At 40.8% G+C, this 27,889-nt stretch overlaps 1 protein-coding gene across 5 annotated transcripts in view; it reads left to right on the top strand.

Annotated features, from left to right (window-relative positions):
• The window catches only part of TTC7A (tetratricopeptide repeat domain 7A), a 202,282-nt gene that overhangs the window by 16,181 nt on the left and 158,212 nt on the right, over positions 1-27,889 (top strand). For 4 of the 5 annotated variants that reach the window (XR_013181455.1, XR_013181454.1, XM_054628768.2 and 1 more), the window contains 6 exons: positions 5,015-5,145; positions 7,182-7,303; positions 13,635-13,713; positions 16,757-16,917; positions 17,348-17,411; positions 27,299-27,436. Coding sequence is in view for 3 of the 5 variants with exons in the window: in XM_054628768.2 (XP_054484743.2) it covers positions 5,015-5,145; positions 7,182-7,303; positions 13,635-13,713; positions 16,757-16,917; positions 17,348-17,411; positions 27,299-27,436 (695 nt within the window). In the remaining 2 variants the exon portion in view is untranslated. Of the gene's footprint in view, positions 1-5,014; positions 5,146-7,181; positions 7,304-13,276; positions 13,536-13,634; positions 13,714-16,756; positions 16,918-17,347; positions 17,412-27,298; positions 27,437-27,889 lie in introns of those variants that run through there. The other variant, XM_077175822.1, reaches the window with a different exon arrangement.

Here is a 27,889-nt window from a genome sequence, read left to right as displayed (position 1 = left end):
CAGCAAAACTTGTCTCTTTGTCCCCACCTTTCATGGGCTGCAGTATGAATCAATGTGTTCAAAATCAAGGGCTTCTAGGCCTTTCTTCCCCCTCTTCTATTTCCACTACAAATAAGTCCTGCTGAAAAAAATCATGGCTTAGTTGCTGGGGAGAAAAGTGTCTAGACTAGGTTGTGAATTATTTAAACTGCTGTGGATTGTGGCAGAAATAATGCATGGTGCTGGGTCTTGCCTGTGTCTAACTAATCCCAACTGCTGCTTCTTGGGGTTTGGGCTGTTTTGCTTTCCAAGACTCTGTAATGGAATAGGTTAGTTGAGGACCGTGCTCTTAAGTTTAAACCTTAGCTGGCAGGGCAAACTGGTTGTAATACCATCTCTAGAGTGGTGTGGCTATGCTTTTGAATTTTGTCTCTGAAAAGTGTTTGGTATTCTGATGAATGTTGATTAGTCAGCATGCACGTGGATATGTTTGAAGTCTTAAAAATAGTCTTGTTTCAATGCTAATTAATTTCCTAGAGCCACATTTCTGAGCTAGCCTGAAGGCCACGTGGTAGAAGTGAAGTGCATCCTCTGCTTGGGGACATTGACCCAGAATGACCTGGCATTCTCCAGGATGGGAATGTGCACACAACCAGTTTCCTTGCTGTTGCCATGCAATATCATCATGCATGGCTTACCTCAAGACAAATGACTTACCTTCCTGTACATAGAGTAAAACTATTGCACTTACCTTAGCATCACACTGTCTTCTGGAGAGGCTGGCCTGTCTGTGTGGCCCAGGGGCACAGACAGTGGAACCTTACTCTGCAGACTGGGGCTGGTGCTGTTGGCAGGGCTGTAAGTTCCACACTAAGATGTCGTTTGCTTCAGGTTGCCATAGGTGTGTTTAACACGTAGCACTGGGATGTAACACATGAGTTTGGGTTCATGCTCTTCATGCTGTTGCTTTTCTTTGATCTCTTCTTCAGCTTGCCAGGTAGCCCTGATGCTCCTGGGCCATGGGATTTTAGCAGCTGCAGGCTAGCACTGTTGGTGAAAGTGATGACCGTGAGTTCTGGCACCTATTCCCTGGTTGTCTAAATTCATCCAAGTATAGGAAGCTTGAAATCTGTGTAAAAAGGAAAGGATTGGTACATTGTTCGTACTTAGAAGGAGGAGTGCTGCTATTTGGTGAGCTAGTTTATGAACCATAGAAATGTAAAGCCACCGTAGTCTCCTCCCTAGTCCATGTGCAGTCTCCCTCTGTGCACTGAGGCTTTCAAGACCAAGCTGGGTAACACCTGAGCTGGCCCTTCTTTGTGTAGCAAGTCAGACCATGTACCTTCAAGGATTCTTTCCAGCATGACTTTTCATCCCATTTATGTTGCTGAGACTCTGATATCACATGTCCATGTGCACATAGATGTTCCAGTTCTGGTAATAATATCACCTTAGAGCATTGGAGCTATATAATATCAATGTCTTCCTTTAGCCAGGCATGACTGAGATGAAAGTGGAAATACACCTTCATAAAATTTCCCCTTTCAGATGTCCATATATGAGAGCAGTGCATTTCAACTCAAGGAAGAGATTACTTCAGTGGTACATCTTACAAACCTTATGGATTTGGGATTTTTCTTACATAAATGCAGCTTAGATTTGGAGGCAGGGAAGAAGGGGCAAAGATTATAGGAAGGTGAAGAGCCAGAGATGAATCATTGGGAGTACTAGAAGAGTTGAATGGAAGCTTTGCCTTTATGCAGGAGAGAAAAGCAGCATTTTTATACATAGAAAGGTACTTCCTCTGAAGTGGGTAGAATTTGTTCTTTTAAAGAAGGATAGTCTTGAAACAGGTCTCAAAACCTTGAGTCTGGGCTATACTCTATTAGAAAACTGTCTGCACTGTATGATAAACTACTACAGTATATAGGTATGTATCTTTTTAAATTTGGGCACCTGATTCATATAAGAACAATTTTAGGATAGGTAAGCTTTAAGTTGGTATTTTCTTACCACAGCTGATTGTGAAAAATACCTGAGTCCCTTTACCTTAACCAGCTAACAAGAAAGCATGTTGCCTTATGATTTACTTGGAAGCTAATTCTGTCTTGGCAATAGCTCTACTTTTCTTGCTAAACCCAGTGTGGAAGTAACATGCACTTGAGTGGCTTTCTGACACATTGTGGAAACTGAGTTGAATTTAAATTGTGTGTTGTGCTGCAGTCTTTTCTGTGCTGCTAACTGGAGGATGGACAAGAATTAGTGGAATTTGTGCTCTTTGTGCTGGTGGGCTTGTCAAGTCTTACCCAACTGCATCCTAAGCCTGTCTTTTTCTTGGGGCTTTGTACTGTGGGAACTGAATTGGTGGCTGCAAGAGTAGGGAACTTACGTTGTTTTTCTTCTGTTCTTCCCCTTGTATACTGGATTTGCAGTCTGCTTGCTCTAATTTTTCTTTTCATTGCATTTCTGTGGTAGGGAAGAATAGCCTTGTTTGGATTCTGTGGAAGATTTTGTACTCAAATGACATGAGGTCAGTGCATACAGTAACAGAGAGAGAACCATGACTAATGTTGCATCATGTGGGTCATTTTTCCCTCTAGCCCTTTACAAGTAGTGCAGTGTAGCATAGTATCTGTTTCAACACACTGTGTATTACTGGACACTTAGTATGGCAAGAATCCTTCAGGAGATGTTCCTTCCCCTGTCTCTGATCAGCCCCAGCTCTGTTTTTCTGCCTTGCATGGATGGGCATGTTTGTTGTCAGTACCTGATGCTGGCAGAGGCTGCTTGCGTTCCTCCCCCATGTCGGAGCTTAGAGGTAGTAACTCCTTGCAGTGGGCTGTAGCATGTATGTAAATGGCTTTTTATCAGCCTTTCTATCTGTGTGACATCTCCCACGGTAAACACCCCCATACAGACTGTGTTAGGATAGCTCTTGCAGTTTGATTAAATGCTGCTTGTATATGAATGTCAGTGGATTGTACTGGATTTTTTTTGCAGGGCCCTCAACCCTACTTTGCACTTAAGGGAAATGGCTCTGAAATGCAGACTTCTTAAAATTTATTTTCACTTAAGGGAAATGACTAGGAATTCAGAGGTAGATAAAACTGAGACAGGTGTAAGAAGAATATTTGTAGGTTATTTGTTCTGACTGTAGTGCTGGATACTTTTGGTTTGTTCTTTGCCTGTAGAGAGAGTTAATGAGCATTTTTTTCATTCACTCATTACAAAGTTACAGGGTTGGAGAATGGAACCATCAAAATAATAGGAAAACAACCCATGATATAAAGACAGAGACTTCATAGATGAACTAGAGACAAAATGTGTTATATCTGGATGTTGTACAAGGTGTTTTCCAGAAGGAAGAAGAAAACACAGATTGGGCATTAGTTAAAAGCAGCAAAATGATTGTCATCCCCGTCCCACACACCCTGTCAGTCTGAAATAAATTCAGTCCTCCTGTTCTACTCTGGTCTGTATTTTCAGAGGTGAAAGGTATGAACGTGTGTTCCTTCAAGATACAGATCTTTGAGGGAGCACACTGTGTACTTCTGACTTGTGAGAGGACAGAAGGAATGGGGAGCCACCTCCTGAGCTTGAACCAGGGAGGCCTTTTCCCAACCCACTGAACTAACTTATGTCTGGCTCAAATGTAAGACATGAGATAGGGAAACTCCTCGTGGAGTAACCAAGGGGACAGAACAAATGTTGAACATTAGAAGTAAACAAAGCTAAGACTGCCTAGGAACCTCAGGCTTCTCCAGCATGAGTGCCCAGACTGTATCATACATCATGGGGAAGCCTGGCTGCCCATTCTGCCTCACAGCAGGTTATTGCCAAGACTCCTGGAATGGGCAGACTGAGGTGCTGTGCCTCTCAAACTGTGAAAGTCCAGGAAAGCATGGCTGGTGCCTGTGGTGGGTCCTCCCAAATCCCTTGCTACGTGCTGCAGCAGTTGAAATTACTTCATTGGAGAGCTGTCCGGACAGCTGAATTCTTTTCTTCTTTTGTCACCTCTGTGGATCTGTGTCAGGAACAGTAGAATTTTGTATTGCATCTTACATGTTTGTCACTGTTATTAGAGAATGCTGTTATATAAAAAATCCATTGGAAAGCATGTGCTGAACTTTTGGCAACATGTGTTGGGCTGTGAGGTGTCGGTGCAGTTGTGATTGGTGAAGATCCAAGTTTTCAAGCAGTGGTGTCTTGTAGAGATCCAGTGCGGCATAAGAACCTGTACCAATCAGAATAAAACAGGGATATGGGTGTGTAGCCCATCCAATTAGATTTAAGGGTGTAAAGGATGTCATAGTATGATGCCAGACAAGGGTCTGATAGTAGAAATTTTTAATGTAGGGACCAGTAGCTGTGCATCTTCAATTAGCATACTCTGTGTTTATTGGTGGTGTTGGATAATGATACAAAAAAGAAGTTCAGTAGTACAAAACCGAGGGTTTTTTCCTTCCTTTGGAAAGGGAATGATCTTGTGGTTAAGAGTCTCTTGTGCCTTGCCAAGAGCTTGCTGTGTGTCCATGAGCAATCTGCATGTGCTCAGATTTTCCAAGAGAGGCCTCAGAATTTCCAACTTTGTTTCTGTGTAATTTTCCAGTTAGGAATTTTTTTGTTTGTTTTTTCCCTCAACACTGCTGCTTATTAAAAGCTTCACTTGAAGTAGCAGATGCCTAGAAATGACCAAATTCAGTTCATACTGGCACCCAAGATCTGTAGCTGTCTCTGGAAATATAGGCCTTAATTTCTCTGATTGCTGATTCCTGCCAGAGGGATTGTGTGTCCTGCCTTCATAAAGTGTTTGAAAGGCACAATAGGAGTGTGCAGTGGTACTGTGTGTTAGAGCAGCATGACAAAGATGCCTTGCATGTGTAGGAATTGTATTTTCATGGGGGTAGTGTCCTGAAAGTCATCAAAGAGGGAAACCACATGTGGAAAAGCCTTTCTGTCATCTGGTAAATTAAGAATAATATGGCCATACTGCTGTTGGTAGGTTTCAGTTAAAGATGATGTTGCCATTTTGCAGGTTTGTCACTGGAGCGCTCAACCAACTCAATTGCCTCACGTGCTCGACTGTGTGAAAGGGAGGAGGAAGTCATGGCTTGTTTTGAGAGAGCCTTTGTTATTGCCCAGGTGTACTTGCAGGAACTTGAGAAGGTAAGAAGAAATGTGCTTAGTGTATGGCCTGGGTGAAATTTCTAGGGGCTTGTCAGCAAAAATGAAAAAATGGAGAAATGTCAAGTGATCATAGCAAGGAGTCTGAGAACAAATTGGAAGAAGTGAGGTGTCTCAGTAAAATCATTTGCAAAACAGCAGTTTAGCTGGTCTCTACCTATTTCTTCTGAGAACGAGGTCTGGAAATAAGTTCTGCCTGGGGTAAAGCACCAAATACTTTGAGATGCACAAGTTGCATCTCAAGTTTAGCCTTACTTAAGAGGAACTATGAACTTTGCATGGCAGGTGCTGGTGTGAAGGAACTCAAGGCATTTTACATACCTGCTGTGTAAATGGTGCACAGCAGTGGCTATTGAGATCCCTAATGAGCTGAAAGAAACCTTTTTGGGTCAGCCATAGCAGTTTAATTACCAGTGCTTCACCTTCTCCAAGTGAACCTTGAGGAATCCAGATCATTAGAACCTAGGTCCTCCATCCCTGGAAGTATTCAATGCCAGGCTGAGTGGGGCTTGGAGCTGCCAGGTATAGTGGAAGGTGTCCCTGCCCATGGTAGGGAGGTTGAAGCTAGATGGTCTTTTAAGGTCCCTTTCAAACCAAACCATTCTGTGATTAGTAGCAAGTAGCTGCTTAGCCAGTGGTTGGTAGGATGGACACTGGGAGCCTTCCACTGAGCCATGCAGATAGTAGGTGCTGCTGATTTGCTGGGCACATGCAGACCTTGCCTAGCTGAGGACATACCACATGCTTCCATGCCCTTCCTATGCCACACATTATGTTTGACATCAGCAGTACTGATTGTTAACAGCATTGTTATCTGTCCTGTAACTGAAAGGCCTTTGACCTTCTGACCAGATACTTCTGCTCTTCTCAGTAGCAAAGGTGTGTTTTTGTGTCAGGTTTTGTTTTTAATTGCATTGGAACAAGAAAAAGTAAGCTTAGTGCATGTATAAAAATTCATTTAAAAAGACAACTTGGAGGAGACCTGCTCTGTTTCTCTGCAGAAAAAAAAAATGGAATAGTCTTGAAATTGAAATTGTTACTGTCCTTCCATTGTGGAAGGATGAGTTCCTGCCAGTGCTGGACACTGTAAATTTCTTTTACTGACAGCTTGGGTCTGCGAAGAAGGAAAAGAGTCTGACCTGTAATTCACTTAGAATCATAGAATCAGTAAGGTTGGAAAGAACCTCTGAATTTACTGAGGCCAGCTATTAATTCAGCACTACCATGTTTGCCACTAAACCATGTTGCCAGGTGCCAGCACCACATGCTTTTTGAACCCTTCCAAGGATGATGATTCCACCACTTCCCTGGAGAGCTTGTTCCAATGCTGGACTCTCTCAGTGAAGAAATTTTTCCTTATATCGCAACTTGAGGCCATTTCCCCTTGTCCTATCACTTGTTACTTGGAAGGAGACTGACCCCCCACCTCCCTACAACCTTCTTTCACATAGTTGTCTCTGGACATGAAAATGCAGGGTTGATGGCAGACACAGTAGAAGTTCATAGTCCTTCTCCAGTGCTAGATGAAAAACCCTGCTTTGGAGAGGCAACTTTCAGCTATGGAAGCAGCTTGTTACCAGTAAGGAAGCACAACCAAGGAAGATTTGATAGGACAAATAGAGGAAAGATTAAGATTCTTTCATCAGGACTCCTGATAGCTTGCTAACTCTTAACAAATATTTATGTTATATTGAAATAGATAAAGCTATTCAAACATTGTATTGTTATTTCTGTGCAACATACTGGATCTTTGTAATTTGTGTAGTATTTCCCAAGCTGTTGGTGTTAATATGCAGCTTTCTACTTACTTTATTAAAGGTTGGAAAGGTTTCAAAACTCATATTGCATGCAGAATATCCCATGGAAGTCATTGTATATTTTAAAATCGATTTTATAACATTTTTGAATAGCTGATAAGTGTAACGTTTAATTGTTGAAGATGTTACTGGCTCACGAGAACCTGGCTAGTTCCAACAGTTACCTGTATTCCAAGATATTTCTTTTTTTTCCCCTTACAGACCTTAAACAACACACATTCAAGGAGTATCAAGGGCAGCAATGTGGCTTACTCTGAGTTTGAACTTTCCTACTTTGTGGAAGCAGCTCTACAGAGTGCCTATGTGACTCAGTTAAAAAAAGGGTAGGTGGATGCAGGTATTAATAAAATTAGATAATGTTGCATGTTTTGTCTCAGATGAAGACTTAATTTTTTTCTTATGTTCTGTTATGACTTTTGGCTGCTGGCTCACCTCAAGTCTCCTCGGTGTCCTTCCCTTTCTTCTGTTTGTGTCTCTCTGTCTTAGGAGTCTTAAGCGTCATTTTTCCAGACCTACAGGTAGGGTGGGGTAGAACAATATTCTTGTCTTGACTCAGCTTTGCTCCCTGTGGAGACAAGGGGAGTTTGACTGTAGAGAGAAAGTGGAATTTACACTGCTGTGTGCCCTTAAAATATTCAGCACCTGGTTTAGAGCTCAGTAAAATATTACAGATAGTTTCTTTCATTTGTTTGTTTGTTTGTGTAAGGTCTTACATATACCAATCAATGCCCCAAATCTGGAGAATGTAGGCAGGAACAGTGCTACTCCAGGGTGTTTATTATGCCTCTGAAACACAGCTCCTAGTGAGCTTCAAAAGGGCAGGAGGAGTTAATATCTACAAGCCTACAATGAATTTTATGAGCTTTCAGTGAAAAACCTTCTCAAGATCAGCAGAAAAGACTCTGTGAATGCCCACTTCCAAAGGCCATTGGTGAGGACATGCTGTTCCCTAAACCAGGCCATGTCTTCAAAACATAATTAACTCTGGTTATCCAATGGAGAGATTTTGTCATGTAGGAGAGTGTCTCTTCAGCATGTGTAAACAGTACTTGTAAGATTCTGTCCTTCCTTAGTCCTCTTCTTGCACCATATTATCCCATTTATTATAAAGGAGTCAGATTCTGGGTTTCTCACCACAAACTGTGTTCACAAATATTTAATTTTGTCTTTTTTTGCCTTCACCCCCAGTGAAAGATACTTTCTCTCATTTTCTTCACTTCTTTCCCTGCTGAGTAGAATGGAAATAAAGCAAAAAAAAAAAAAAAAGGGGAAGGTTGAAAAGAAGAAAACTAGGGGAAAAAACTCCCAGAAGAAATCAGTTTAAATCCTTCTGGAGAAAACTGATACTATTTTTTGATTCTGCTGGAGGAGCAGCTTGCTTCTTCTTTAGGGATTTTTTGCTACCTTTTTATCCCTGAGGATGACTTTAAATGCAACTGTGAATAGCTGCAGTTCTCCATGTGTGTAGAGCAAAGCTGTACCTGTAAGCATATCCATGAGATGTGCCTTCATGTAAGCCTTGTTTTAACCTGGAGGCTTACAAAAACACAAAGCTCAGATGTTGTAAAATGACCCCTTTAGTCAGGCAAGTACAAGTTTATGCATAAAGCAAAGTATGAACTTGTAAAGCATAGTCTCAGTAACTGCTTGGTATGTGTTTTCCCAGGTGAGCTGAGGGTTGGCCAGCTGTGGCACAGTGTGTGCTTTCCTAACCTTCTGCCCTTCTCAGGGCAAACAAAAAGCTCAGGTCTTGCCAGTCAGCTCATTAACTATGTAGTAAAATAAAATCCCATTTAGAACATATGGTGCTGATGTCCTCCAGGCACCTTTTGAATATCAAACTCATGTTCATTTTATTCAGCAACATTGTAAATTCAGTCTTTATCCGTGATGAGTTCATTATATCTAGCAGGATATTTTGGCCATTACTGTGGGCCCTGCGTGCTCCCTTCCCATATTATTTTAATGATAGCCTTAAAAACAAAAACCAAATCCCAAACAAAAACAAACCACAAAAAACTCTACAGAAACACAGTTTGAAACAAAATACATGTGTGAATTAAGCCATGCTTTGATTATAAGCTGCAATAGCAGCAACATGTTCTCTGTAGCTGTCTCCTGATGAAAGAGCAATGAAGCTCCTGCAGCTGGGATGGCAGTGGAATCCCACGGGCTCCTGACCTCCTGCAGAGCAAGTGAGAAACATCATCCAGGGTTGCAAAGTCCGCTGGGATAAAAGGAGCCTGGTGGGACGTGGCAACTTGTCCGCCCCCGCAGCTGATACTAATGTGTGGTTTCTGCCACCAGAGGGCATAAGCAGCATTGGGATATGTTATGGAAAGGGGAGGGATATGGGAAGAAGCTTTTTAGGATGCTTCATGAGTATAGTAGGTTACTCCACCTGATACTGAACAGCTCAAAGAAATGCTTTTGTTCCCCTTATTGCTTCCAGCGTAGGAAATAAGGAAATAAGCCTTGGATGATGACTGCTCAAGCTCTCAGGGAGTAGGTCCTATCAGGTGGGATGTCCTTCCCCAGTGCTGCATGTGTATAAAAGGAATAGTAAGTGTTTTATTTTTCTCTCAACAGGCAGAAGAACTCAGGGATACAAGTGCTGTTGTTATGCCTTTGTTCCTGCTGGCAGGATCAGATATGCTCTTCTCAGAGGGTGGTCAGGGATGCCCTTTTTTCTTGCAGTGTGCAGTGAAAAGAAGACACCAATATAAAAGAAAGGTCCAGTCTCCCCTTCAGGTGTTGAACTGCCAGCTGTAAGGAACAGCAGATCTTGCAGCTGTAGAAGTCACAGATGCTTTTAGTAAAATGCCACGTAAAAACATCGTGTTGCTGAAGATGCATTTCCTGCAGTTGTTTGCCATGCGGGAGCCCAAGAAAGCTTTCTTTTGGCCCTCCAGTGAGGAATGTTGATGCTGTGGATGCAGAACATAGGAAGGCAGATGCTGTCATACTGTAAGAGGCAGCCAGTTGTCTTAAGGTTATCATCTCCACCAGGTTTTGGGTTTTGGTTAATTAATTGTTTTGGTTTTTCTCTGATGCAGATGTGTGAATATTAGGCTGATTTCTTTTTGCCCTTTCTTCGTGTGTCTATGTATGAGCAGCTGTTTAAGGTGAGGATATGATTTGTTAGAAACCTGGGTGAGGTGCAAAGATGCAAAAGGAGATGGGCAAAGGCAGTGATGTAGTTGATGTTTCTGTGCTCTGGGTACTGCTTTACTCTGGAGGGGTGATGTGCAAACTACCAAGTAATTATCTCAAGATGTTCTTTTCTATCTGTCAGCAACTGATTGTTTTAGCAGTAAATGTGTAGGGATAAGAACATGATCTGCTGGTGACCATGTTGTTGGGGGACTGTCTTTGCAAACTTCTGTGTCCACAGTCCACTCCTTTATTGTCAGTACTTTTTTCCAGCAATTTGCATAGGAAATAGTGTACTTCTTTATTTTCTAGTATATTAACATTTTATGTAATGTTAACCAAACTGTGTGACATAACTCTGATATGACTGCTTGACTGCTTTGATTCATGGACTGGTAATTAATCTATATTGACATGGTACATGCACAAAACAAATTTTTATGCCAAGCTGGCCTGACTGGACTCCAAAGTTGCTCTTTGTCACAGTTTGTGCCCATGATTGTCTATGTTCATTTTTATTAGATTAGCTGTAACTGAATCGTAGACTGCTCTTCATGTTTTCTTTCAAATGGTGCTCTAACCACTACTGTGGCTAAAACTAAAACCAAGGCAGTTTAATGATCATGTCCTTTTCCCTTCCTGATTTTCCTCATTTCTTTTTCTGGCCTCTTAGCAATACAATAGGGGCCTATGGACTCTTCCAACTAATTTAATTTCCATGATCTAATGTTCACTCATGGCTTGAGGCAACATTACCTGGGATTTCCAGGTAGTCCTCTATCCAAGTCCTGCAGAGGCTCAAGATTGTTTAGTTTCTAACCTAAGTAAGATCAAGTGTTTGCACCATGGATTGCCAGAGGCTTTATGACTGCATCCTCATCCAGTCACCTACATAGCATGTATTTCTGTTCCAAATACATACTTTTTGTTAATTTCTTAAGGTCCTAATTAAAAAAAAAAGTCCCTTCAATTGCACATTTAGTATATAAAGGGCATATATTAATGGAACAGTGAGTTCATTATTGTTATGAGCAGAGCAATTCATATGCTCAAAATGAAATGTGCTCAGATGCTCTCCTGGCTTGGAACAGTAGAGTGGAAAGACAAACTCCTGTGTTTGCAGGCAGGTGTGCTCTGTCTCCTGTCACAGCTCAGTCATGTTTGATAAAGGTCAAAATACAAAAGCTGCCAAACCAAATCCTAAGTCCTGTAGAACTGGTATTGTTGAGAGCTCAGGGGATGGAGTGGGTGCTCTTTGATAGATCCTGACCACATGGGCAGCTGTCTGGGAGGTGGTGAGTGCTGGGTGCTCCTCCTGTGCCGCCCATTTTGCACTCCTGCCTTCTGTTAATGGTGTTCCTACGCATTTGTCATGTGCTGCATGGTTCCAGCCCTGACTATTGGCAGATGGGCAGCAATTTGCCATTTAGCCTTTCATTCACTTCGGTGTGTCCGTTCCTTGTTTTTCTTCTCCCCTTCTTCCCACCCCAGAGCAAGGTGTTTCTGCCAGGAGGCTTAACTTGTTTTATGGCCTTGTCTAAAATGTTGAACTGTAATGATGCCTCAGTTTTCTAGGAACAAAACTGTCTCATTTTATCACCTTTTTCCACATCTTGGAAGTATGTGCCAAATGTGAAATTAATTGGCTTTGCAAGTGGTCACTTGTCTTCTTCCTGATGTTGGTTAATGCAATTCATTGGCACTTTTTTAAGAAAAATATCATTATGCTAACAGGAGACCTAAATAAATGTATTTTTGAAAATGCTGTAGAACTGTTATACCCCATAACTCTTCTGTCCAGCCTCTAAGGAGCCCATGGAAGAACAGAAAATGCTGGTAGTTTTCAGTAATCAGGAAGAGCAGTTGGGCAGCTGAATTGTGTTTTGATGGAGGAATTTATTAATTTTTTATATCTGATAGTAAATGCCATGTAAGCAGTTCTGTTGGATTTGGTCACTACTTGTGTATAAGGTCCAGAACTGCGTCTTCGTGGGTATATTCTATTCTAGAGCCACAAAAAAGCTCCTGGTGTCTTGGCCCTGTCATTGGAATGCTTGCTGAAGTATTTAAGTCCAACTTTAAAAAACATTCTTGACCTTTTTTCCTCTTGATAAACTCCAAGCACATTTTTTACTTGGGAGAAATTGGAAAGAAAAAAGACAGCATCTGACTTTTCTCTACAAGTCTTCAGCTTTTTTGCTCTTGTCTTACTTTCTTGTGTGCCTGTACACTGCCCATGATTAGACAGTCTACAGATTACCTCACAATTTGAAACTGAGATAAGTATTGCTTGGAAGTAAGGCCATATGCATTTGCAGTCTGTGTCATGGTAACTACAAGCTTTAGGGTGGCATTTTATGTAGCCAATATTCATGGTAAACAGGATGACATTTTTATCTATGCACCTCCAAAATAATTGCCTTTTTTTTTGTTGCCATGAAATGTTTGCTGTTGATTCTGGAGTGCAAGAAGGTTTGCAGTGCATGAAAGCAGGCACAAGTGCAGTTTGTACTGCTTACCTTCAAAATTTAATCAGTTTGACAGAGAAGGTTTTTATGGCTTTGTTTGTAAATGAAGTTTAGCTTTCATCTGCACAGAAAATTCTCCTGGATAAGCTGAAGTGACAGTTAATGTACCAGTACAACTGCTTATTTTGTTGTCTTGTCCAACATTGCTTCTTTTCTGCTAGCTTGTATGTCTTTGGGTAGCTTTGACCCTGCAATGAATGTGCATTGAACCATTTTGCAGTTACTGTAGTGGAGGGGCCATGTCCTTAGCCTTCAACAGCTGATAGGCTGCCAGTGTGTTAACTGATATGTACAGTGTTTAATCTTTCCTCTCTGTATCTCTCAGAGTGCACAGGCACAATTAAGATAGCATTTGGCAACTAGTCAGCTTTAATTGCTCATGGTGTATGCAAAATAATGATTTTTTTTTTAAATTTGGGTTTTTTAGTCTAACCCTTTTACTGCAGGTTAGGCTGTGCTTGCAGATGGTTACTGCAACTTAGCTGCCTGATAATTAACTGTTTAAACCACTGTAATTTCATCATGTGCCTGCACCATCAGACACAAAGCATTTAAGCACCACCTAAAAGAAATCGTCATTTAAAAGCATCACGTAAGCTCAATATAATTCAAACAAGTACAATCTGTGTGTATGAAGAAGAGATGTGGATGCTTTTAAGGAGAAGCATCTGCTTTATAAATATGAGCTATGAAAGGCTTCCAAATGTCCCCTCTGTTCATCAAATGTGAATGTGATCTTCTCTTAGGAAGCCATCTGGAGTAGGCAATGCTGCAGTCACTGCTTGCTCTGTGCCATTGTCCTGGCTGTGCCTCAGAGTGACTTGTCTCGCTACTGCTCACTCAGTGATTTTTTCAGGGGTTGCTTGAACTTCAGGTGTGTTGTTGAGCTTTGGCACATCATAAAAATATTCTGTCTCCAGTGTGCTGATTTTGGGGGTTTTTCATTTTTATCTTTTTTCTGTCTTCCTCATAGAAATATTGTGAAAGGAATGAGGAGTCTGCGAGAAATACTACGGACTGTAGAAACAAAAGCTACTCAGACCTTCAAAATGGTAAGGGAATGGGAGATGGGAGGGTGGGACAGTCTGGTATGCAGGAATTCTCTTCATTGACCAATAAGTAGCACAAAAGTGTATTTGTCCTCACATGATTGATGGCTTTATTTTTTTTCTTTTTTTTTCTTTTTTTAACTTTTGGAAGTGGTATGTCAAGTGATCCCCTTAATTCAAAGACCTGCCCAATTGAAACCTCCAGGCTTTCAGACCTAGGTGTGTAGGTTACTTTTGTTTGGTTTGTGGTTGTTGGGTTTTTTTTTTGTTTGATTGTTTTGCTTTCTTGGTTTCAGTGCACTTTCTAGCCCTAGTAGAAACAGAGATGTTATTAGTTTGACAGTGCTGTGCTCAGGTGAAGCTGTCTTCTTTTCTTTCTCAGTTTCAGTGTGTATGCACACCTTTCTGCATTTTCATGTAAAGCATTAAGTACTTCTGTCTCTTGTAACAAGCAGTGCTTTTTTAGACTGACATCTTTCAGTGTTCTTTCTGTAAAAACCCTCTTCAATACAGTACAGAGTGATTTTAATTGTTTTAATTTTTTCTTTGTGTTGGCATTCTGCATCTTCATATCCTTTTATCCTGAATGTCTCAGGTAAAGAAATACTTCTGTGCCTGTTTAACTTCTTGGACCTTTAATGGGTTCTTCCCTGTCTCCCCTTGGAGAGATCTTGTCCTGAAGTTACTCAGGAGGTGAAAAGGTCAACAGCTTGCAGAAAAACAGTCCTGGGAGTGAAAGCTTTGCAGCCCTAAAGGCATTGATACTCTTACAGCTAAACTTGTACTTGATTCTGCTTTGTGTTTTGTGTCATTCCAGAGAACTTGGGCAGTGGAGGTGGGCATGGGTTTGTGTAGTGTTTTTGAGACTACAGATGCATGTGGAAGCTTGTCCAGCAAATTAGAAGAGATTACTTAAATAATTGTCCACTCAAATGGTTGCATCCTTTTCCAAACTGAGATCAGAGTTCAGCAGAATTTTTGTGCTTGCCTGTTTTATCACTTTGCTGAAATGAGTCTGACCATCTGCTGCTCCTAGACTGTGATAGAACGTGGCTCAATTGCTCCTGTCCCTGTGCAACTTGGGACAGCTGTACAACTCCCCTGGGGGATTTGTCCCTTAGGGGAACTCTCAAGGTGTTCATTCAATAGCTTTTCCTGAGATTTAGAAATTGCATTTTCATTTTCTTATTTATTTTTAAAGAGCCATCAAGAGGGCAAAGGGAGAATTGTGCTTAATTAAACAAGTTTTTCAAGCATGAAAGTAAAACACATGATTATTTTTTTCTCCTAATTTGTGGGATCACAGTGTTCTTCAAGCATAATGATGCTTTTTTTAGCCAAAGGCAGTAATAACATAAATCAGAGTCTTGGCCTTTTCTGGTTTGTTTGGTCTTATTCAAAACAAGAGTGAAGCTAATTTACACAGCTACTGTACTGTATGTTAAAATTAAAGACACTAGAAGTATTTGTTGCTTGCCTTCTGAATGGCTTACCACAAACTGTACTCCTACTTCTGTGTGAACCAGTAGAGATATTTGTATTGCTGGCAAATTATTTTCCCTCCCCTCTAAGACTATAGGAAAAAAATATAGGAGAGTTGACTCCTTAGGGTAAAACTGACTAAATGATTACACACTGAGATGATAAAATGATACTGGCTAATGTTGCAGGGCCCTAGGCCATTTTGCTCATAGTTACTTGCTATAAAAAGCATAGAAAAGCTTAGTTAGAAACAGACAGCTTTCTGTAACTTGTAACAGGGCAGGGAAGGTCTTGGGGTTTCCAGGGAGTTGCACATGGTGACATTTCTTTGAGACACTATTGTACACTCAGCCCACTGCCATCAATGAAGCCTTCCTTTGTGATGTTTTAAGAGGTGGTACTGTAGTTGCATTTTAGACTAATTCAGTGAATTCATGTGTGGTGAGGGGGGTGAAAATCAGGAGTCTTGCATCAAAGCAAGTTATTTTGCTGTAATTGGGAATAGGAACTTTAAGTGTGGCTTATTTGATCCCATAGATTTTGAGGTATGACATCTATAACATAAGTGTCCTGATATTTAAAAGACAATTACTGTTGGTGGGCTCATAATACATCTCTAAATGTACATTTCATATAAAATGCATACCCAGTAGTCAGAGAAGTTGCAAAATACTATTTGCAAGTATTAGGACAGAAGGGCTGAAGTTTCAGCCTGCCCTCTGTTTTGTGCAGGATTTACTTACAGCATAGAGTGGTGTGCTGCTTAGAATTCACAGAGGACATCACCCATTGTGATGTCTCTGAGCTTCTTTGCAGGCTCATCTATGTACAGTGCAAGAAATTAGAGATTTGATGGGTATCAGGCAAGGGTAAATGCCAAAGATACTTTGGGAAGTGAATTAACTTGCCTCCTTTTGGGCCCAGCTTGCCAGCTGTGCATGTGAAGCGGAAAGCAGCTATTGAAGGGTCTTTGGCTGCTTGATGGTAAAAAAAGGGCATGGGATGTTGCTGTCCCACTATAAAGTTCCTAAGCATCTTCACTCCTCTCTCCTTTGCTGCAAGAAGAAGAGAGGAGCAGTACCAAGACGAAACTCTGAGTCTATAAGGGAGAGTGACATTAACAGATAAAAGGTTGATCTTTTAAAGCTAACACAAACGTTGCCTCTGGTCTTGAGACTTGCATACAAAATTCCGAGGCTGAGAACACAATGTTGTGTCATCACACTCTTATATAGTAACTATTGGGAGATTGTCTCAGCAGTCCATATGGCAATCAGTTGTCCTTGTTCACCAAAGCATCCCTTGATGTCAGGCCTTTTTGATAACTTTTTTCCTAGAGCATTGCAACAAGACCATGTAAATGCAGAAGTTTGGTCTTTTCTCAGGAAGGAAGAAACTGATCCTTTTGTCGACCCTAGCAGCTGATTTTGCTACTCCAGCTTTCTGAAGAGTGGTGCTGTCACACTGGTACATCTCCTTCCCAAGGTGGAACATGGTGAGGAGTGAATCTTTTGTGTTGGAGAAGGTTTCACTGATTTATGTCTTTTTCTGTACTGATCTCTAGACTGCAGCCAAACAGTTAGCTCAAGTACTTCTGCATTCCCTCAGTGAAGACTGTTACTGGAGCCCTTTATCTGATCCACTTCCTGAGTTCATGAACAAGGAATATCAGTCTTATGTTAGCAATCTTCTTTGTCGGAGGCCTGAGCTGTACTCAGAAGAGAAGTAAGTGTTCATTTTTATTTCAGTTCATTGGAAGGAGGAAGGAATGTATTTGAACATTCTTCAGTACTACTAATTATGTCACTGATTCATGTAGTAGTTTTGTGCCTTCTTGTTTTTCAACTCTCCACTAAAAAGTCTGCTAAAAAAATAAAACATTAAACTTTGAGTGTTTCCCCCCCACCCCAGGAAGAAGCAAGTCCAGCCAAAGGGCTGTCTTTGCTACGAAATTGAAATAATCTATTTAGGGTTCAGCATAGCTCATCTAAGATATATTGCAGAGCTTTTAATTGTGTGAACTTGCAAAGACAGTATTGCCTAGCAAATGAATTATTCATTAGATGTTTCAAGTTACTGCTTCTCTTGTGAAATGAGAAAGAGGCTGGCAGGATAACTCTTGATCTTCCTCAGAAAAATGTGTTCTGTCTTTCAGTGTGTACTGCCCTCAAGACAATGTAGAAGAGGCTCTTCTCCTCCTCCTAATCAGTGAATCCATGGTAAGCCAAAATGAGTTTGTGGTATTAATTGTGCAAAGGGATATCTAGCATTTCCATGTCTCCTGGTTGGCTTTGTTTACAGAATCTTCCCTAGATAAACAGGAGCAAAGTTTCAGATGCTGAGTGGAAAATGCTATCTATTCTTTTATTAGTGGAACTACTTTTTTTAAAGTGGAATTTCAGTGAAGAGTTTTGGGAATTGTCAATAAGAGACATTGATTGCATTCACCATAGCTGTATGCAGGTTCTGACATCCAGATACATTGTCAGTAGACAGACATTTCCATTTGTAACATCTGTGTGGATTTATGGATCAAGAATGAGAAGAAGAGGCCTTGCCTAAAGCCAGGCATGATGGTGGTACCTGCTGTTTGGAATTGCAGCATGCAGTACTCTGCTTTCATGCCTTCGTCTGCAGTCGTTTGTTTTATGACAGTTTCTGATGCAGTGATACAGGAAATCTTGTGACATGCAGAAACATTCATAATAAGCTGCAGTGAAATAATTAGATTTCTTCTATTTATAACGTTGGTGGCTTTAAAAAATCCATTTAAGAGGCAGGCAGAAAACTGGAGGAAAAATAATTGCATGGTGACCTTTGGTAATTTTCATGTTCTGAGAAGACGCAAATGCACAGAAAATGTGGAAGAAATGTTTTCTGAAAATATGTAAGTAATGTGTATTTTGCTTTAAATACAGGGTGGTCACTTGTACCTCAAAATGAGATTCAAAACCTTGGAACATCAACAACCTTCTTAAAAAATTTTTAATAACTTTCAGACAAATTGAAAAAAATACTGTGGAAACTTTGGTTTTTGCTTCCTTCAGTTTTTCTTGTCTGGTTCTTCTGGCACAAGTTCTTTCCCTTTCCCACAAATTCTTCAGAAGAGGGCAATTTAATATTGTCTGCTTTTAAAATTCAGGGAAAAATTGAAGAGGTGGAACCAACCCAAAATATTAAATTGACTTCAAAATCATGTACATCTGAGTGTTGCTATGTGCTTTTCAGTGCTTTCTAGATTAAACCTCTTCATCACATCTGCTTTGTGTTTTCAAGGGTTTTTCTTTAGTCAGAAGGGCTTTTCATAATTAGAAATGGAGACTAGAGGAGTGAGGGCTTGTAGGATATCGTGTGCACTTGTATTAAAATCAGAAGCACTCCTGTCAGTGGGCCTTGTTGGGGCTGCTCCAAGCAGCAGGAGGATTGGGGTCTGGAGCAGTGACAGAACGGGCTGCTCCAGCCTTTCTGGGATTGGACTTGCTGTTAGAGAGTCCATATGGAACCTCAAACTCCACAATCTTGTTCTGCTGAGGAGGAAAAAGTTATCCCTATCTAATAGCACATAAAATGTTGAACTAACTGGTCTTGGAACTAAATTATGGATGGAGTAGTGTGAAAATGGTATTGGTAGAAACAGGAATGCTATGGTGAGTTCCAGGTTGAATAAGTAAGCTTGGTATATGCTTAAATGCTGCTTTTGATATATAGGAACTTCCTGGAGGAAGATGCAAGGCACTTTGATTTGCTACATACAAAACAAACAAGAGAAGCTCTTTTAGCAGAGCGCTGTAGGAGCCACATAACTGTATTTCTGATTTTGGGGAGATGGAACATCTGAGCCTTCATCTTGCATCAGCCTTGCCACGAGTTTGTTCTAACTAAAATTCAGGACAAGTGTATAGAAATACACTTAGGAATCACATGAATGTTCTTCCTAAGTGAAGGAACAGAGGGAGCAATCTAATTTTTACATATATTTGTAATCCATAAATACTTTGCTGTACATTTTTATTATGGTACCTTAGAAGGGGAAGTTTTGTTTAACTTACAACGTGACATGTTTCCCTAACAGCATTGCTGTAGGCTAGTGAGTTTTCTCATGTCCAAGTTTTTTGTTTGTTTAAAGTTTTGGTTTTTAGCTTTATGTATTTTTTTTCTTTAAAAAAGCAATTTATGGAAGTTCATGACATGAGCTAACTGGAAGCAAATTTGTAATTGAGGTCTCTCCCTAATGATACAATATTAACAACTGAATAAAACATACTTTGCTTCCTGGAGATGATGTCAATGGCAAGTGTTTCTGTAGGCCAGTAAGCAACATAGTTGGCGTTGTTGGATTTTGACTGGATTAGGTGTTCTTCCAGTATTTACAATTGTGAACCCCTTAAAATGAAACAGAAGTATGCAATTACATTGGCTTCTCTGATGCTTCTGTCTGTCAGAGCAAAACTGACCAGAAAGGTGGTACTTCTCACTGATTTTTAATGAGACAAAAGCAGTAGGGCCATTGTAACTTTCTTGCAGGACTGTAAAGCCAAACAGCTTCTTCGCATATCTGTTCCTAACTCCTACCACTCTAAAATTACCTTGAAGAGGGACAGAATTAGGGGAAGGAGACACAGAAAAAAATTTCAGCTTGTGGAGGGGACACAGAGTAGAGATGAACTGAGGAGGAGCATAAATCATCAGAGAACCTCTAAGTAAATATGTGCTGAAAAGGAGATGTGGTACTTTTTCAAGAAGTATACACCTGGAACACCTTTGCTGTTGAAATCCACTTTGTTTTTATGTTTGACTTGCCTTCCTAAGGTGAAGCTGACATCTGCTTTGCCAGAATCTGTGTGACTTCCAAGAAAATGTTATGGGGGAGTAGAATTGTTCCTGTGAAGGAGAAAGCAAGAAATTGCCTTGAGATTCTTGAAAGCCAGAGCCTATTTCTCACCAAACCTTCTCTGGCTCTTAACAGTGGACAGTTCTGGCTTGTGGTTACTTATCCCTTTCCCTTGCATTGCAAGGGACTCAGTTTGCATATGCTGGTGGGATGAAATGAGAATATATTTGAAAGAGGCAATTAACAGTTCTTTCACTATTTCACTCTGCCTTTGAGCCTAAGAATGTGAAAGGTTTTCAAATGGCCAAATAACATGGTATGCTCTTTCATAGCTCTGCAGATGCTTCTGTGGATATATTAACACTTTCAGTGAAAGCTTGTAGCCTGCTTTGCCCTGGCATCTCACAAATTGCCTCCTGTGTTCTTTATGTTGTGTTAAAAATGGGAACCTATTTTCATAAGCTGAGGTATCTCAGTAAACAATGAGAAGAATCCTGGTTGTTGAGCTTGGCAAATGTTCCTTCTCTGTGCCAGCTGTTATTTAGTCACAGCCTTTGGCTGTAGAGTTCTCATGAAGGAATCTAGTGAAACAAATCAGGCAGCCTGAAGATTGCCACACTCAAAGCTGTTTTTATGGGTGTTTGTGGCCTCCTGGCTACTCTATCATTCCTTTTGTATAGCCTAAGTTATGGTATGGATGGGCTGTGTTTCTGAGAGGACAAAAATGCTCTCCTTCAGACCAAGAAGGCCAGTTGGTGACAGCCTTTACAAGCTCAGGCTGTGGCAGAATGATGTGCTCCTATCACGTGTTGGAGAAACATGGCCCTGCCTATTTTTAAACCACTAGTCCTCTCTTTTACTGTGTTTAGCCCATCTAAACCAGTGACACTGATTGTGAGGAGAACTGAGGACATATTGTCACTTGATGCAGTGTGATTTTTCTGCTTCACCTACCAAAGGGAGCAGGACTGGTTCTGCCATCAGGGACTTGGGTGCTTTGAGCTGCAGGGTGTAGACAGAGGAGGTTTGGCATGACTAACCCTTAGCTGCAGTTTTGTTTACTTTAATAGCTGTTCTCAAGAGTGTGCAGTTGACTGCACTACCCTTAAAGTTAGCCAGAAGCTTCTCAGAGCCAGGAATGGAACACTTAGTATTACTTTTTTGTGTTTACTTTTGAGGTTGAAAAAGAAAAGAAAAAGTTCTTTGTTTGCATTTAGAAAACTTCCCTTCTTGAGTCTGAGGTCCAACATACAGTCTGAAATGCCTTTATTCAGTGCTGGCAATGTTGGCTCTTACAACTGGGGATTTTGGCTGATGTGGTCCACCAAACAAACCAGGTAACATGGTTTATTTTTTTTGGCTCTGTATTCATTCATACTGGAAATAAAGCTCCTTGTATCCAAAACTAATAAATTCTGTGCCTGTGTAACGAAGATTAGAAATGTCATCTACATCTTATCTCTGATTTGAGTCCCTAAAGGCGATTTGACCTTGGAGGGCCTGAGAGCATGAAACAGATGGTGAGGGGGAAGAAAGATACTGGGACTTGTCCTGTTCTTTTTACTGGTGAGAACAAACTCATGGCTGAGAGCACGCCTTTAACAGAATAATGTTAAACCCGTGTATTTTTAAACACAGAAATAAATAAAACCTGTTAGCTCTTCAGTTCCTAGTTTTATAAAATAACACTGTCCAACAAAGGAGTTGGTGAAGAAGAATCTCTTGTTGTTTTTGTAGGCTGGTTTTTCCTTTTTCCCTTTTTTTTTTAATGGCACCAAGCCCAGTGATGATACAGCAGCTGGATGACCATCATGACTATTTTACTGAGGGCCATTGGACTGTGGCAGCTGAGAGAGACAACTGGGGGCAGGGTGGCCTGCTCTGTTGGTTCCTGCCAAATCACACTTGTGCATTTACAGTAGCAAATTTGGCTGTCTCTTAACTGGTTTGCAAGGCAAAGCTATGTGTTTGGGACCTGCAAAGATGGACTGCAGAATGTTTCTAGGGGGAAATACGCTACCTCTGCTAATTACCTCTTAAATGAATGGTTCTAATGTGAGTTGCTAGAGAGCAGGGTATGAGAGCTTTTTTTCTTCTGCTTTGCAAGTAAGTCTTGTTTCCAGACTTGCAAGGAGGATGTAAATTCTTGGAAGATAGCTTTCTAAATCCAGATAACTGTTAGCAAATGGATGACTTTGTTACCCAAGATAATATCCATAAACAAATTTGCTTACTTTCTGCTTCTCTGTCTTCATTTTGTGTAGGGTTGTTTGGCTGTTTTGGATGGGGCTGTATATCTGTCTTGCTTTCAGTGATCTTTCCAGAATTAGTTCTGCTACAATACAAGGTGTTAGAATGCACCTGAAACATGTAAAATATATCTATGTGGTCATATTTAATTGGCAATTATAAGGGGCTGTTTTGATGAATTGACATCTGAATTGGACCCCAGTAACTTCTGGTCTGTTGCTTACCAGAAATGAGACAGATGCCATGTGGTTCACAAGGGGATAAGTTTTCATTTGCTGTGCTTCTGGTCTAAAGTGGAATGAGTTGTACTGTCTCTCTGAGAGGAGTTTTGTGAGTTCCTGGGGCATGGTTTGTCCTCCCTGTTCTACCCACATGCCATTTTCACAGCAGCTGTGCAGTCAACCCTTAATATTTTCTTTGCATATGTTAGTGAGGGAAACCTTCAGGTGCTGTGTAGACATGATCAGTAACTTAGGCAAAAAGTCTGTAGCCTCTTGCATTGGACAGGTTCTTGCCATTGTGAAGAATTAATTTATTTTATTGGCAGTACAGGCAAAACAGCCAGAAGGGAGACCCAAAGGATATAGGCTAAATATTCCCCAGCTCTTAGCAGAAAAGGCATCAATTGCATGATTTCAAAGGGCTGTTGTCAATCTTACACACACGGCATTTGTTTTTCTCTCTTAATGGTAGTATTGAATCACACCAATTACATTATTACAGTACACTGTGTAAAACATGCTGCTGTTCTGTATAGATGGGTTGCAGTGGATCTGGCAATTATGTCTATTATGAAAAGACACAAGTTGAACATTCGAATGCCCATGAATTAGGGGGCAGGCAGCAGGCACTCATTAAAGATTTTAATTGCTTTCTTTTTCTTCTTTGGAAAAAAGCAGGGGAAGCCATGTTTCAAAGTGAGCAATTAAAGGATACTTCATAGCTAATTGCTGTGAGGAGGGGCTGCTACATGGAATATACTCTATTGTAATTCATATGATTACTTGACGTTTTATTAAGAAACACATCTTTGTACCGTGGTAAATTTAATTTTCTGCAGTGTAACTGTGTGCGTAATAACTGCTGAAGTAATGGCTGTTTGGATTTGCTGTGGCTCTTTTCCTTCCTTCCTGAAATAAACAAGCCATAAATAAATATCACTGATGTACAGCAAATCCTCTGTGGATGGGGGGTTTATCTAGTTTGCAGGTGAGTGTCCTGTGTGTGTGGGTAGGAAGGCCCAAGCTGTGTGCAGCTCAGCACTGTGGGTAGAGCCAGCACAGGTCTGAAAGTCCCCTATGGGGGCATTGCTGTGTTTGGAGCCAGACTGAAAAGCCCTGCTGACCCCCAGGTTCTGTGCCCTGTCAGGTTCAGAGACACCACAGGGCCTGAATGCTGGGTTAGCTCAGAGCTACCAGCCTGGGCTGGAGCCTCTTGGGGGTGTGTGGCCTGCAGACAGGCTGTGTCACTGGGCTGTGGAGAGGGGGCTGAAGATTCTCCATGTCCTAAGTCTGGGCTAACTGCACAATGTGTCCAATCTCCCCAGATAGGACTGGTGTCATGTCTGAGCCACCTACATGCACAGCTAATTGTGCCTTATGCATCCCAAAATTTCCAAGTGTGATGCATGTCTGGGTTGCTCAGCTACCTTGGAATACTTAAAAAAAGGGGCATTTACTGTATATTTTTGCTGATATGTCTCTGGGTTGCTCAGTTACCTTGTAATACTTCCAAAAAAGGGGTATTTACTGTATATTTTTGCCTTTATAATGCAAGTTATGCTAATTCCCAGTGGTGAAACTTGTGTTGGTAGCACTGGTAACCTTCCCCATCCCGCAAAACAGCCTTGAACGGAGCTTCTCTAGATGTGACTTTTCATCTCTCTTCATCCTGCTTGTATGCTGTGAAGCATGTCTGTGTGATAGTGGGAACAGCTTAAAAGGAATAGTCATGGTGGGGATGTTGAAAATGTATTTGTAGCTATGTTTTACTGCTGCTAATAGTGGAGAGGGAGGAAATAATGCAGTCGGACAAATTGAAATTGCTGCTTATGTTATGGATACACTGCTTGAGACCAGTGTTGTACAAATAACCTTTTTTCTGATGGTGTTCAGGAAAATTAGTAGTCTGAAACAACAGAAATATGGGTGTTGAAAAAATGTTGGTGTTAATAGCTTAGAATTTTTTGCATTCTCAAATGCAAAATGATGTATCTCTCTGTGTATGTTTCAATAGGTAAAATTCCCCATCCCACAGAATGGGTGTATTCTTTATTGCAGTAACTCTGCAACTGTTTTGCCCTTGTACTTGCCAGTGACTGTCAGGATTTCTCACTGACAGATTAATATTTACAAAAACGTAAACAAAAGCAAAGAAAATAAAAAGGTTGATGATGATCTGAGGGACAGCAGCCTGCCTTCTGTGAGAGGCAGGCCATAGAGACATTCCAGTTTCCTGAGTGGGTTTCAGGAAATAGTGATTCACATTCCCTTCTCTGACCTCTGTACGTACGCTGCAGTAGTACCTTGAGCCTTACTTAGGACAGTAATTTACCTTATTGTGTTAGAAACAATCCATATTCTTGCTACTGTTCAGTCAGTTTTTTTTTATGAGGTTTGCGCCTTTTATTTTTGGATTTTGTGGGGTTTTTATGTGTCTACTATAATGTGGGCTCTTGATTTATTTTTTTAGAGCAGCTGGAATTAGCAATTGGGAATAGGTTCAGTATTGAAGAAATTGTTGAGATAGAAGTAACAATGAATTTGCTAGTGGCAACTTTTATGCATTGAAGCATAGAGAGTGATAGATTGCAAAGACCTTCTATGGCTTTTAGATTTAAAAGCTTGAACAAAATCAGCAGGTTTATGACCTTCTTGGAAAGAATATTCATCATGCCTATGCATATGTTGCATTTAACTGCTGTCTGCTTGGGTAAAGTATGATATATACAATATATCATACTGCAGTTTAAGAATGTTGCATCCTTGCAATATGCCCTATATTCCTGCTTTTGCAGGACTGGGGTGTGTTCTTCATTCTAGTACCAGTATCTGTGGCAAAACATGATGGGCAGTCATAAGTTTTGATTAGTTTTGTATCTGTGCTAATGCATCCACTTAAAAATCATAGCTTGGTACTTGATGGATACTCAAAAAAGCATCAGGCTGTAGCTGACTGTAATGGGAGGTTGTTGATGAGATTACAGAGCATGGGGGTGCTGTCTCAGTAGCTGTTTGCTACAAACAATTGTCATAACAATGTAACCGGTGCAGAAAAAGCTGCTAATGCTATTGTATATATGTGGGAGGATTCACTTGGCAATAAGGATCATACAGTATATGGCTTTACTTAACTCCTTTTTTTCCTTTTAAAGTAGCAGTCTTATGTTAAATCCAAGCAGAGCTTAAACATGTATTTATTTTTTAATTTTTTAAAATTCTGCTAATAAAGATAGACAAGCTATGCCTCTGTACTCTTGGCAGAATTTTTGAAGTAGTTTTCATTCTGTCATGCATTCTGTTTTTCTGAACTATTTTTTTAATCATGAATTGCATCTTTTGCAGTAGCATGAAAAAGAAAAATGACTTTGTGGCTGCAGGAGTTGCTGTAAGTTTATTCGTGCAAACACTGGACTGGGTCTGATCTGTCAGCTTGCCTTTAGCTGCAGTCACCATTTAGCTCTTGGTTGAGATTGCATTAGTTGTCAGTAATTTTGTTTGCAGTCTTGGCTGGAGGCTGTGATGAAGAGTGCTTGGAACTGGGGCATTACACAGATAAAATCATGATGAAACAGCTGCAGCTTAATCACAATGAAGTACGCGTGGGCTTTAAGGGCTGCATATTCTGGAAATTTTTATTGTGCTTAATTCCCATGTTTAACCTTTTTACAGAAAAAAAATCTCACCACAATTAGAAAGAAATAGGTGTAAGATTATAGCTGTATTGTAAAATAAATCTCATAACCTTCCTGTTTCAAGGAGGGAACATTTTGTTTGCCTTTGCTCAAGGTGAATTTGTTGGCAATTTTCTTAATTTTTCTGATGTTTTAGATGTCTAGACTCGAGTGTCTGATGTTGCACCCCTTTCAGCTGAGGAGCCCAGGGCAGTGTGTCTGTGCTATCAGATGGTGCTCAGGCATCCAGCACTGCCTCTCCCAGAGGCTGGGTAGTCTGGGTGAGGCCCTCTGTGTTTGCAAATCAGAGGGACTTTTCAGTTTACTCTGGAATTGTAATCTCCCTCTTTGTGCTCAGAAAAGCACAAAGGGCTGGGATTCGGGGGTAAATCTGAGTCTGTGGCATGTGGTATTTTGGGACATAGTCAGAAAATGCTGAACTGATTGGTTCTGTCAAAAGTAATGTTTCTTCCTGATCTAGGCCCAGCAATGTACTGATAGATTAGAAAAATTAAGACATGTTTTATATATTTGACAAAACCAATTTGTTATTGCATTGCCCAAACCTTTAATTGCTTTAAGCTGATGGCAGGCAAATCTGATTACTTAGGCAACCTGCTCAAATTAGGCAATAAAAGGTCAGTAGCAAAAAAGAACAACAAAAATGGATGCTACGTGAAGAAATCTAGTGTGGACACGGAAGATAAATTATCAACCTTGGAAGCAGTTATCACAGTTGGAGGCAATAAGGAAGATGGTTTAAGGATGACCTTGAATTTCTAATTAATGAGAAAATAAGGAAGATGGTTTAAGGATGGCCTTGAATTTCTAATTATTGAGGAAATGGGATCTGGTAGGTCTGTTTCATAATGCTCTAATTCTGTGACACAAATCCAGATGAGATATGTGTAGCAGTTCCTTCCTGTAGGTACAGCTATCTTCTTGAGTTTCCTTCATGTGGGTAGAAAGCAGCTCTGTGGAAGCACCTCCGTTATGGTGGGATAAACTTTTAAAAAAAAAAATCTTGAGATGATTTTAAACAAAATGCAATGAGTGGTGGGTGTAGCTTCCTATGGAGGAGTCAGTTTTGTTGTTCTCTCCTGGTTTCTGACAGCTCTCTTGTGTGTGCGCAGGCGAACCGGGACGCAGTGATCAGCCGCGCCCCAGAGCAGCAGGATGACCGAGCCGTCAGCCTCCGGGACGCCTCTGCAGTCTACGACCTCCTCAGCATCACGCTGGGCAGAAGAGGGCAGTATGTGATGCTGTCTGAGGTACCTCCCTTGGCCTCTGCCCCTCTTTGTGGTGGTTTGTCAGGGAAGGTGAAAATGGAGTGTGCTGTCAGCAGAAACAGCTGCAGAGCTGTGGCTGCACAGGCCAGAAAGGCACACAGAACTGTCTGAGACATTAATGTAATGTATGTGTAGGCACTTGAAAAAGTGGCTGCCTTTTGAAGCGATGGTGTACACTAGCAAGTCCCATTAGCTGAGAAGTGTAAATGTGTCTTGGTTTGCAAAGACAGGAGTCTGCTAAGGAAGGCAGGAGCCTGAAATGGAGAATGTAAACCCTCCCCACCCCTCTGAATTGCTATAAATTTTAAATTAAGGGGCTCTCAGGCAAAAAATATGGGAGCAGGAAATAACAGTTCTTTAATAGGGAAGAAAAATAAAAGGATAAAATAAACAATGCAGTACACTAGAACAACACTGACAGAGTCAGAACCCAAC

This window comes from Agelaius phoeniceus, chromosome 3 (assembly GCF_051311805.1).
Source record: "Agelaius phoeniceus isolate bAgePho1 chromosome 3, bAgePho1.hap1, whole genome shotgun sequence".
NCBI classification, from domain to species: domain Eukaryota; kingdom Metazoa; phylum Chordata; class Aves; order Passeriformes; family Icteridae; genus Agelaius; species Agelaius phoeniceus.
The sequence above is the reverse complement of the archived record's forward strand: the minus strand, read 5'-3'. Positions and strand labels throughout refer to the sequence as shown.